Source organism: Tachypleus tridentatus, chromosome 4, assembly GCF_004210375.1.
Source record: "Tachypleus tridentatus isolate NWPU-2018 chromosome 4, ASM421037v1, whole genome shotgun sequence".
Lineage (NCBI taxonomy): Eukaryota > Metazoa > Arthropoda > Merostomata > Xiphosura > Limulidae > Tachypleus > Tachypleus tridentatus.
In genome coordinates this window covers 99792712-99805305 of record NC_134828.1, presented here as the reverse complement: position 1 = coordinate 99805305, position 12594 = coordinate 99792712, and the positions used below count along the sequence as shown (strand labels likewise).

Here is a 12594-nt window from a genome sequence, read left to right as displayed (position 1 = left end):
TTTTTTTTTTAATATCAAGCAAAACCACATGAGGGCTACCTGCACTATCCATCTTTAATTTAGTAGTGTAAGGCTAGAGGGACGGCAGCTAGTCATCACCACCCACTGCCAACTCTTGGGCTACTCTTTTACCAATGAATAGTGGAATTGACCATCACAATAAATGCCCCCATGGCTGAAAGGGCATGTTTGGTGTGACAGGGATTTAAACCCATGAACCTCAAATTACGAGTCAAATGCCTTAACCCACCTGGACATGCTGAGCCTTTTCCAAAAGTGATTTACAACTTACTATGGCATGAATAGTAGTTATACATGGTTCAAAGGACAGTAAAACAACAAAATTTAGGTATAAATATGTGTATACTGTTATGAGTTTAATGCTAGTTAGAAAAAACAAATTTAGTTTCATGTTTCAATATGAAGTCATTCTAGAAAGAAAATACAGATAATTTGGATTTATAGTGATGATAGTAGTTTGAAGACATTAATACTTACAGATTTTTTTTGGGTATTACCATGTTTTCAATGTTTCTTATAAAACTTTGAATTCCACTTTATGAATCATTTTACTCTCTTCAAAGAGGTCACGTCATTTGACTGTAATCACTAGTTTTCTTGCCAAACTGTAACTTTACAGTTTCTGTTGTTTTAAGATCAGAGTGAATTTATTTTTTACTAAATTATATATTATCTCACACACACACACTGTTATAAGAACTTTTAGTTTTATCTCATGAAACCAACAAATAATTATTTTTAATAAAGAATTAGTTTTTGTTTTTACTAGTCCAATGAAACTCTAGAGGGAGGACCCCACTGAACAATATTAAATGCATTTTCAGTTGTGTTTTTTTAATTTAGTCAAGCTTGTCAATGTGAACATTATGAGAAAAAGCTTGGATTCTTTCAGTTATATTCAGAATATTTTAGAGATAGATTGTAAACCAATAAAGAGGTTACTACAGATTTTAAGAAGCTATATAATAGTCAACTTAAATGTCTCAAACTTGGGCCTAAATAAGTATGAATAATTTTTTGTTAAATTTTATTGTGACTGAGTGCAAACATGTGTCCAGGTATCTTTCTTGTAAATCAAATTCAATCAACATCAGAGAAATTCAAGCACTTCTTCCTTACACAGCTTATGTCAAATCTCTTGTTATTTCAGAATTGCTAACCATAATACTCCAAGGAAAATCAGTGTAATCTGATAATACTACACAATAATATAAGAAACTCACTTTTGAGTGTGATGGTTCAATATGGACCACTTCATCCATATCTTCTCCTGGAATTCTGAAAATAAAATCTTATAAATTAACAGACAGTTACCAATGTAACTAGTTTGAAGTCTACTATCTGAATACTTGTATCAATCATTTCTCACTTGTATCTCAAAATGGCTGGTATGGGTATTAACACTTTTACTAATAAAGTAGAGAACAATGTATCAACCTTCTTAGGTCATCTTCAGGTTAACACTTGGTGTTACACTTTATGTTCACTTATTCAGCCACTATACACTGTTCGATAAAATAATTAGCTTGTAAGATACGAAATAATAGTGTCCAATATAAATGCCAATGCTGTGTTTCTAAAGCAACTAAACTGGTGAAACAAAGAAATTCACTATTCCAATAAATATTATAGGAGTTTACTGACTTTTCTTTTGTGACCACATTTCTATGACTCAGTTTATTGTAGATTTCAAATTAGAAGGAATGTAAAGAGGCCCAGTAAAGTATAATGCCTTAGCTATGTTACATTTTTCACATTAAAGCACTGACTTTCTTGTACAAGCAATAAACAGCATTTCAAAAAGATTTACAGTTGCCACTCATATGAGGCCAGTCAGCCAATAATTTGTGGCATTGTCCTCTGACAGGTCAAAGAAAGAACTAAAATACTACTTTACACTTCCCAGGTATTTCATATCCCTGAAGGGCTTTATAGAGGGAAATATGAAAAAAAATAACTAGGAGTTGATCATTAACATAATTATCATATTACCTCATCAATAACAAGTTCACATAAGAAAATATAAATTCTCCTGGAAGCCCAATGTTTGAAGTAGAGTTTAGTTTTAATTTCCAATCTTCTAGAGAACAGACAATTTTAAATATATTTTTGACATTTTTCCAGATTTTTTTATCTACATCCCCTTTACTTACCTAATTATATTCATGTATTTGTTCTTAATATTTTTGCCTACTGTACTTGTAAACAATGCAATTCAATAACATGCTTTCCAGATAAAATTAAAATACACACACACATATATATTTAAACTTTAAGTTTTCCTTAATTTATACTATAAGTTGCATAATCAATAAAACTTAGTTTATACTGTGGATGAACTGAATAACAGACTTTTAAGAACTACAGCTGAAAAAAATAAATTAAATCATGAGCTTTCCCTCTTAGTAGCTGATGTGTTTCTCATTCAGAATTCTCATGCAAAATGATACAAGAGCTATTTGTCCCTAATCCTGAACTGAAAGTTGGAGGAAAGACACCTAGACAACAGTTTTCCCTGCCAAATCTTGAATTATTCTTGTCTGACCAAATAGTGGAGTTTCACTATCACATTTATAACAAATGTTGTGGCAAAAAGGCTGCAAAGTATCAAATCTATAATTTACAGTCTGAGTACACTAACCATTAAGTCTTGCACACTGCTTGTAGAAAACAAGAATTAGACACCTGAAATTTCTTACTACACAATTAACAACTATATTTCTTTCATGGCAGTCATTGCCAGTAAAGTATTTAATAACAACAGCAGCTTAAAAGGATGAAATATTATTTTCCTCAAAAGCCATAACCTTTCAAGAACATAAAGCACATTACAAAATCGCCCCTGCTATTATTACTAAAACAAATTGTCCTTCAAGATACCATTACCTCATAATATCTGTCAAAACTGTCCCAAACAAAAATTTATGGGAAGTTTCTATTACTATATAATATTGTCCAAAGACTAAGGTTTGAAAGCTTTGCACGAAACAGTGTATGTCAGAACACAGTCAACAATAAGTATCAACAATGCATGAATAATTAGCTTTATTTAGTAATTGAAAACAAAATCTCACCTTACTGTAGAAAGTACTCGTTCATACTGAGCCATACACATAGGTACAGTATTTCTCAACATCAGTGGATGAAGTTCTTCTCTGTCTATCAATCGCTTGAAGTTCATGCAGTTGTAGATTACAGCAGCTGTTCTATAAAATATTAGTTGCAAAACAACTATTCTGAAATAAATGACATCTTTTTTCTTATGTTAGCAATAAAAGCTTTCAGGAAGTTTTGGGTTGATATAATGATTCTTACTTTAAAAAAACTATATTTATGAGGATGAGTAACAGACAAACAGAAAATCTACATGACATCCTTTATTCAGTGGATAATATTTCAAAATTTTCATCTTTTACTTGTATATATATTCTACAATGTCTTGTAAAAATAAGTGACAATTTTCATAATTATATAAAAAATATATGCATAGTTTTTCCCCTAAGCATTTTAGATTTAGCTGTAAAATTCAGAAACTTACTACTGCTCTTTATTGTACTCATCTGTGTGCATGTGTGTAAAAGTGTGAAACAATGCTAGTGTGTGTGTGTGTATGTAAAAGTGCGAAACAATGTGTGTGTACATAATTATGTAAACAGAGGATGAAGTATGCTATTTAAAAATGATTTTTGAATCTTACTATTTTGTTGAAGTTCATATCACCATATCTAATTTTGCACTCTCCAATGACTGTGCTTCTCTCTCAATAACAATCCGTAACATTATGTATAATGCAAAACATTCTATGAAAATGCTGTAATGTCCAGAGTATATCACTTCTCCCGACATGCTTTCCATAATCTATTTTATTTATGAGGACAACTGTTTTCCAGTGCCCATTTCAGCAGTCTGACTGCACATAAAAGTTATAAATGACAACTTGATAAGTATGGCTTTGTATGGATCAGTTAGATGAGAGATTTGAATTTAAGTCTTGTCTCAGTGAATCCCTACCACGTTGACTTCATTCCCAAATTGAGAACCCCTTTAATTATGCTGCAAACTTTTACCAGAGACAACTGTATGACTTTTGCTACTGACCTTTGTGTTTTTGGATTCTTAACTGTTATAAGATGATACAGTTTTTACTGAGGATTAAAATGTTGCAGTTCTCTCTCTGGAGAGCCCTGGTTACCCAAATTGATTCATATTTCTTTTTTTTTCCAACATATCATTAAGTGCAAAGAATATGCCCTTCTTAGAAAGTTTAAATCTTCAATTCTGAACATATATTTAATATCAATGACACAGAGGAAAGAATTGTCAATAAATTACTCAAACTTATAGATAAGATCTTTGAGTGTTGCTAGTTGTGAAAAGGATAATGCTGATTTAAAAATGATTTTAATTATTTAGGAAGTTGGGAAAATAAATGGTAGATAGGTTTTAATTATAATAAAGGTAAGATAATGCATGTAAGTTATCATAATTTGAATTATAAGTGTGATTTGGATGGGAATAAAATCACAAAATAAATGGATCTTGGTGTAATAATAATCAGTCTCTAAAGCCATCCAAGTAGTGTGCAGTTGATAGTAGTAGGGCAAATAGGATTTTAGGTTGTATCTACAGAAATATTGAATACAAACTAAAGTTATAATTTCATTGTATAGGTCATTGGTTAGGCCACATTTGGATACTGCATTCATTCTTAAACTCCTCACTTTACAAAAGACACCACACTGTTGGAAAAGGTTCAGAGAATGGTCATTAGAGTGGTGGCTAGGATGGAGGAGTTGTCATATGAGGAAAGACTGAAATCTTTTAAATTGTTTTCTTTTGAAAAAAGAAGAGTTTGGGACTTGATTAAGGTGTTTAAGATTGTAAATGGAGTTGTTAGCTTTGATGCACCATGTTTTTTCACACTTAACAGTGAGTAGTAGTAGGACAAGAAGACAAAAGTAAAAAAAATTCATGGGGTAAAATTATCTTCAGCTAAGTTTAATTTTTCAAACAGGGCAACTGGCCTATGGAATGTTTGCCTTTGGATGTAGTGGAGGCAGTAAATTTAAATGAGTTTAAGGAAATGCTTGATAAGTATATGAATAGTAAGTGCCAGCTTTTAAGAATTTTTTTTCTTAAATTTACTTATTAATAGTTTTAGTTTAGAGGATGAAACACCCAAGATAGATCAATAAGTCCCACACTGTTCCAAAATGTGGAGTTATTTTATGAATAGGCTGTTACAGTCCCCTTCCCACAAGCAAGCAGTTTTGAATGAAATCATACCACCTACAAAATGTATTTAAACCACACATCAAAAACTTACTGATTTGCATATTTAAATAAATTTTAATATACTGTACTCAACACTATGCACTTTAAATATACACAAAATTTATACTACACTATCTTTCAATGATTATTATTCTGTGCCTACTCTATAACCATTTTTATATCTTTTTTCTGTGATACTGAAATTTAACTCTTCCTGTACAAGATGGGAATCACTGACATTCCTCAATTTATATACGTAAAAATAGCTCTACCCATACCAGCTGTTTTTACGTATATATTTTTCTCTATAAGTGGATTTTCTCATCACCACAGATTCCTCAATTTCTTTTAACTTCATGATCACTGTAGTTAACTTTCATAAAACTTAGAACTAACTTGCTAGAAATTGTCTAATTTCAGTTCTTAAAATTAATAAAATATGATTCAATAGGTCTATCATTTTTAAGTTATAAATTTGAGAATTTTGTTATGAAACACTTTTTTTTTTTAATGTTAATCCAGAAGTTCCATTTTATAAAATCCAGTCATTATTAACTTGATTAATATTCATTGACATAGTTCTTTAAATACATAATTTTAATAATTACAGTGAATACCACTTCTGGCTATAAATTATAATAAAAAGAAAAGGATTTACTGATAAAACAGGCTGTAATATTTCAGAATGACATTACTATATATATACAACATATACTGTATATTTTCAATGCATAGTAAGTATTTTTGTTTTGTTTATGCATTGTTTGAATACAATAAGCCTTTCAAAAGCACTCAAGTTATAGGGTTTTTATTGTTCTAAATGAATGATAGTTTCTTAGCAAATGTAAGCACCTATGTTGTGAAATGAGAAGAAATATTCTGGATACATCACTTCCATAATCCAAAATTTAAAGTTAAAATATTTTTCATATGATGATGAGTAAAACAAAACACATGACTTGGCTAATAATAAATGAATACTTAGTTAATTCTTATCAATACTATTAATGTAGCTATCAGTTTGGCTGTCAGTTTTGATTTCATTCCTTTAAGCTACCCATTCAATACTTTTCAGGCTGCCCCTTTCTGATCAGATATGACCTTTTGTCCATAGACACCAAAAACTGAGAGTAAGTAAGAAACTGACACTCAATAACCACCAGTATTAGCCTTTAGGATTACCACTCAATTATTCTGAACAGGCCTATACTTTACAGAACCAACCAGGTTGGGTAAAATACATAAAGGTAGATTTCTTCTTTAAAACAGTGTCAATAGCTTCCTTTGCAGTAACATCATGTAGTTTAGATTAACAATTTCTTGTCATTACCACCATGCAATTACTACAGTCATATTAAGCATTATTTTATTTATGCTAATCACAGTATTACAGGATGCTAAATGCTCTTTAATTAGGATAATTTAATAAAATCTAGTAAACTTATGCTGAAAAGTAGACAGTGAATAATCACTCATAACTCTCCAACCGTATGATTTTCTTGAAAACTTGAGCTAGAAAATGCTAATCTAGTCTGCTTGACCTAATAAATACTTATGTATCTGCATGTTTTCACCCTATACCTTTGCTGCTCTAAATTAGCTATCTTTAATCTAAAAGATTAAAACCTAAAAACGATCAACCTTTACTCTTAAGTGAAGTTGTAGTACAAATTTCAGACTGATAGCATGCACAAAACTTTGGTCATAATTAAGCAGTTTTTTGTTGAATAACTTTGCACATGAGATTTATACTGAGTTCAAATTTGTCACTTTGAAATTTGGTATGTGAAGTAAGAGTCCAGAAGCACAAATCTACAGACAATATGTGATAGTTTGTATTACCACACCCTGAGCTACAAAAGATGGAATAGTGGTAAACTATTACTGATGTTAATACCAAAGTCAGTGTCCTTCAAGTGTTTTTGCCCACATAAAAAACTACCATTTGTCTTAATCTCATAAAATAATTCTTTCATTTCAGTAGAATATTTTTCAGCCTTTTATAAATTTGCCATCATTCAAGATGTTATAAATTTTCTTTTCAACAGTTGTCTCTCTTTAACTCTGAAAACAGGCTCAGCCAATTTGACCAATCACATCACCTCTTTGTACTCATATAAAGTCTTCATAAAATCGATATCACTAACTTTTAATATAGTATACATAGCTTCATGGAATTCAGTGGTCTTTCAGTAGATAATACAAGTCTTTCACAAATAAAAAAGTATTTTAAATAAACTAAAAAAAGATTTGTCTGTAAATATATCATGTATTTGTTTTGAATATTGAATAGTCCATGTACAAAGTGGTTTTTCTGTTCAGTAAACACTACATATACTTTTCTTTATCTCAAAATTCTCTAATTTCATTTGTGTAATCCCTGAAATCCCCTAAATACATTTCAAAGGTTTGTTTTCAGTAAAACTTTATATTTTATCTATTACAGAGATGCCAACTATTTCAAATGACTGAGTGTAATGATTGTAGACAGAGCCCTTTCACAGTTTTTGTCTTTTAGATTTCCCAGAAACAAGACAATCTGGTGAGCGAGGCCTCTTTTTTCCACCTTGTGAATGATCACATTGGTGTTTCTATGCAGCTTAGAAAACCAGAAATACCCATCTACGTAAGCACTGATTGGCTGACAAACACTGATAACGTAACTATGGATTCCCCCACGTACCCAGTATGGAGAAGCACCGCACTCAAACTATTGGTAGACGTCAGAGATAGAAATATTTTTTATTATTTCAAGCACAAACATGATTATCGCAAGCAGCCATTTGGACTGTCTTTTACTTATTATCAAAATTTATTTGTATCTCACTAAAAAATTTCTTTTCACCCCTTTCAAGTCCTGGGGGAACAATTTATCACTTTATTGTATTGGCCTATATAATATATAATAATTTGGGAGTTGCAACAAATCGTAATATTTGTCTGTATGAACGTATAGTTGTAATGTATACACCAAAATCGTAATGGTTAGCATCTCTGCTATTATTTTCTCTACCCTAACTCTATACAATAATGGTCAATTTGTTCAACCCTGTAACCACCAAAAATGAAATCAAAATAAATCTAAATTACCCTCTTATCTTTGTAGAATGATTTCAAATTGGAAAATAGAACTACATCCATTTATCCTAAGTAGCTTTAAGCTCTTAACAGTATACATTTATACAATTAAATTTTATTGTTTTACTGCCTTTTGAACTGTGTCTAACTACTATTTGTGTCATTATAAGTTGCAAATAATTTGGAAAACATGGAGGTCACATTACACAATTGAATTATTTACCCACAAGCTACTCTGAACTGCTCACATGTAACATTTTTATTATATTATTATTACTTATTTTACCCAATCTAACCTTAACCACCCTGAAGATATCTCTATTTTTATACTATAGTTACTTTTATAATAACAAATAAAAAATAAACATGAAAAATAAGAAATAAAGTACTTACCAGAATCTTCTTTTTTCTTGACATCAATTGTTGAAGACATTCAAGCATATTTTCCTTATACTAATGGTAGTAATGCACTATCTCATGTTCAAAATAACACACCAAAGAACATAGAATAATAACATGCAAAAATAAGATAATTTTTCCCTATCATCATTAGAAAATTTTGTTTGTTTTTTATTGACCACAAAGCTATGCAATAGGTTATCTGTGTTCTGCCCAATACGGGTATTGAAACCCAGTTTTTAGCAGTGTGAGTCTGCAGAAAGACTGCTATGCCACTGGGGGGCCATTAGAAAATTATCCAAGCTAGTCATTATTTTTCCCAAGGAATGAAGCTTGTAGTAAAAGTGAAATTGGCAATTCTCTGTTCAGAAAACAACATAATATGGCACTTGATAAAAGAAAACCTTGGCTTTCTATTGGTTACAGGTAATATAAGATTAAATGTGAGAGAACTACTATGACACATGTATGACATGTGACACATTTTCTCTAGGCATTTCTTCTATTTTATCCACCACACCTATAATAAGCACAGTATTCAATGTGCATTGGTATTATAAAAATCTTCATTGTTCAGACAAACCATAATATTTATAACTTTCAATTTTGTTTGATTACAGAGCTAATAAATAGAAGAAATGCCTAGAGAAAATGTGTCATGTGTCATACCAGGAGAAATACAGGATTTTTTAATAAATATCTTATATACTATTAAAATATGAATTATTAGCTTAGATTTTTTGCTATACTAATTGGTATAACATAAATAAAAAGTAAATTAATGAAAGTTTGAAGGTAAGTCAAGTTAGCATGCCACACGACAACCAAAACTGATATAAAATTGCATTGGAACAACATGCACCAGATTTACAATGTGATAGTTCATGCTTTTTTGTAGGTAGTGTGATACCACCACAAACTGATTGCTTTTAGGAATGATGTTTAACAGCTTTCTCCAATGCAAGTTACACTTGCACTCAGATGATAAAAACATGTTCAGATTGGGAATAACTGCTTGCAAGATGGGATGCTCCTTGTAATTAATAGAACTGAATCACTGAGAAAAAACAACAACTGAAAGCTAAAACATCCTCATCTAAAAAGGAAATGCAGAAAGGCTTTTATATCTTTAAATGACACAATTTAATTATAACTCTGTGTGTTAATGTAGTTATCATTCTACACTGCATTTCAGTAATAAAATTGTTTGAGAATTTCATATGGAAAGTAAAATTTTCTTTGCTATCTGTATTGTCTTTAATTTTATAAATCTGTTAAAATTTCTTAAATATACAAGCCCAGAGATGATAAAGAAAGTTAAGAATTTTCATGTAAGAGCATTTTGTAAATTCAAAAACATATATAAGTTACACAAAGGTAAATTACATCTGTACTTTTTAATAACTGTGAGATGCACAAGTTTATTCCTAAATGCTTGCCTTCTAAAACAACTAATTGTACATAGAAACAATTAAGACAGTTTAGAGCAGGTCTCGACAAATATTTTCAGATTCAAGAGCCAAACAAAAACATAGGAATCAGGTGTATTTAATCTTCACTACTGTTTGTAGAGGGAAATGGAGGGCTATACTAGTGCCTCAATTATTTGCTGCTTCTGTTACCCAAGTTTTTTGTTTTCCCTGGACCTGAGCAGATAATTGAGGCACCAATTCATATATTTATGTGCTTTCACAGAAACAACTGCATGCTAACAATCAAATGATATTAACAACCACTTGATAGTGTTGCTTGAAATAATTGCTTGTTTGAGCCTAAACACACAATTAATGTGAATTGAGAGATAGAAGAAAAACAAAATGGCAGAAAATTAGTAACATCCTGTGCAACTGCAATATTTCATTCCTGATAAACATAAACAAGTGATGAATCAGCATTTAAAATCCCAGAAACAATATTCAATTTAGAACTCAAAGAATGTGAAAAGAGTTTTGGACTTTCAAGAGTACATAACTATTCTAGATTCAAGTTCTATCTGGTAAAGCTCTATGCATCAATAAATAGGAGAAAATACTAGACACCATGATAAAAGTTTAGTTGCTGTGGCAACTTAGCACCTTCGATTTGTTAAGGCCTAGGTTATAGGAAAACAAAATAAACATTTAACAGCCCAAATTAAATGTAATCAAATCTATGATTTTTTTAAAACTCACAGTTGTACCTAAGATCATTTGAGTGGTGGATGGTAAAAAACCAGTCCTAACAGATATGAGTGGCTGTATCTCTCTCCAATGTACCCTCCCCCCCCTGACCAGGAAAAAAAAAGTTATTTTAATAATTTAAAAACTTGTAACTTCATTCAGAAAGTCTGATAAAATAAACTCTACACAAGTAGTCACTTAGTAAATATGAGTCTTAAAGAAAAATAAAGGCAGAGAAATATTTCTCTAGGCTGAAGTTTTCTGATTGATCATCTTTAGCAACAAATAAATAATACAAATTGATCACAATGACATTAAAAACGTTTTGCTGTAAAAAAAATCATTTGTAAGCTCTCATCTCATGGGAAATGTTTCAGTGATAGGGACTGGCACAAGGGAAGAACAGATGTACCCTCCAAAAGCATCTAAAGGAAGAAGGAGATTGGAATCAGTACCAGACTTGGTTCTGAGATAAATGGGCAACTGGATGGGAAATAATAGATTATTGTTGGGCAGATGTCACCCAAACTTCAAAGAATTCTGGAACCATATCAAAGAAAAAATGTCTTAAAAATCTTGGATATAAGGAGCAGGTATATAGGCTTGATATAAAACACTATCATGACAAAAAGTGTTGCAATGACAAATGAACCACATTTGGAAAGCCAGAGCTAAAGACTATAAATGAGCCAACATGGAGGAAAAGAGGAAGGAAATATTTCCAGAAATCCCCCCAGAATTTCTGTGAAAAGCCTCAGACAAGTGATAAATCACAAAAAGGAACCATTATAGGGTTGTAAGGGTAAGATGAAGGTGGAAATATTGGGCATAGGCCAGACCTAATGGAAGATTCGGGACCCAACTCCCCTCCAAACAGACATAACCAAATCCAACAGCTGTTGGTTGAAAGATGAACAATCAGCCCTATGAAAGGTGATGGCTGACTGGTTTGAAGCTTATTGGAGGACAAGGTATATAAAGGTAATTGCCCAATTGAGACGCAAATTGGTCAGCATGAAAAATGTCTAAGAATGGGGGAAACACCAAACAGGGTTGGGAAGTATGGTCATGCAATAACAAAATACGTGGGTCATAAGAAGTAGAACCAAAGTATAAAACATCACATACCTGAAAAATAAAGTCTGAAAAAAATATGAATGGCCAAACACAATCGTCACAGAGGTTATAGGATGGCACTGCAAAATTAGAAGGAAACAGGCAAAGTCCTTGTTAACCTGACCAGGTTCTACAGGTTAGAAGAAAGAGGAGCAATGTCTGGAGATAAAGGTTGACCTATATAACATTCAATCTCCTGGCAAAGAAATGGAGACAAATCTCCCGTCACATCTCCAGCACCTGAAACCTGTGGTATTGCACCTGTTGATGGTGTTACACTTGAAATGGTATCATTAACTTCGAAATTAATGATGAATTACTCAATATAAGCATTTGAAATAAAAAATAAATGCAACCACAAAAAGGAAAAGTAAACAGAAATAACATCAACAAATAAAAACATAGAATATGAAATTAAATTACACCACTTCAAGAAAAATACAATCTCAAACACTTAAGAAGAAGAAAGAAAATGGTGTACAAGAGCAGGTGCTGTCAAACTTTGAAGTGGTACTTTGGTAATGGCACAGATAGGGAGTCACATGCA

General features: G+C 31.4%; 1 protein-coding gene across 3 annotated transcripts in view; it reads right to left on the bottom strand.

The window, feature by feature from the left end:
• The window catches only part of LOC143249763 (carnitine O-palmitoyltransferase 1, liver isoform-like), an 88998-nt gene that overhangs the window by 36344 nt on the left and 40060 nt on the right, over window positions 1–12594 (bottom strand). For all 3 annotated transcript variants that reach the window (XM_076500148.1, XM_076500146.1, XM_076500147.1), the window contains 2 exons: window positions 3096–3227; window positions 1245–1299 (listed from right to left, as the gene is read on the bottom strand). In XM_076500148.1, the coding sequence (XP_076356263.1) occupies window positions 1245–1299; window positions 3096–3227 (187 nt within the window). The remainder of the gene's footprint in view (window positions 1–1244; window positions 1300–3095; window positions 3228–12594) is intronic.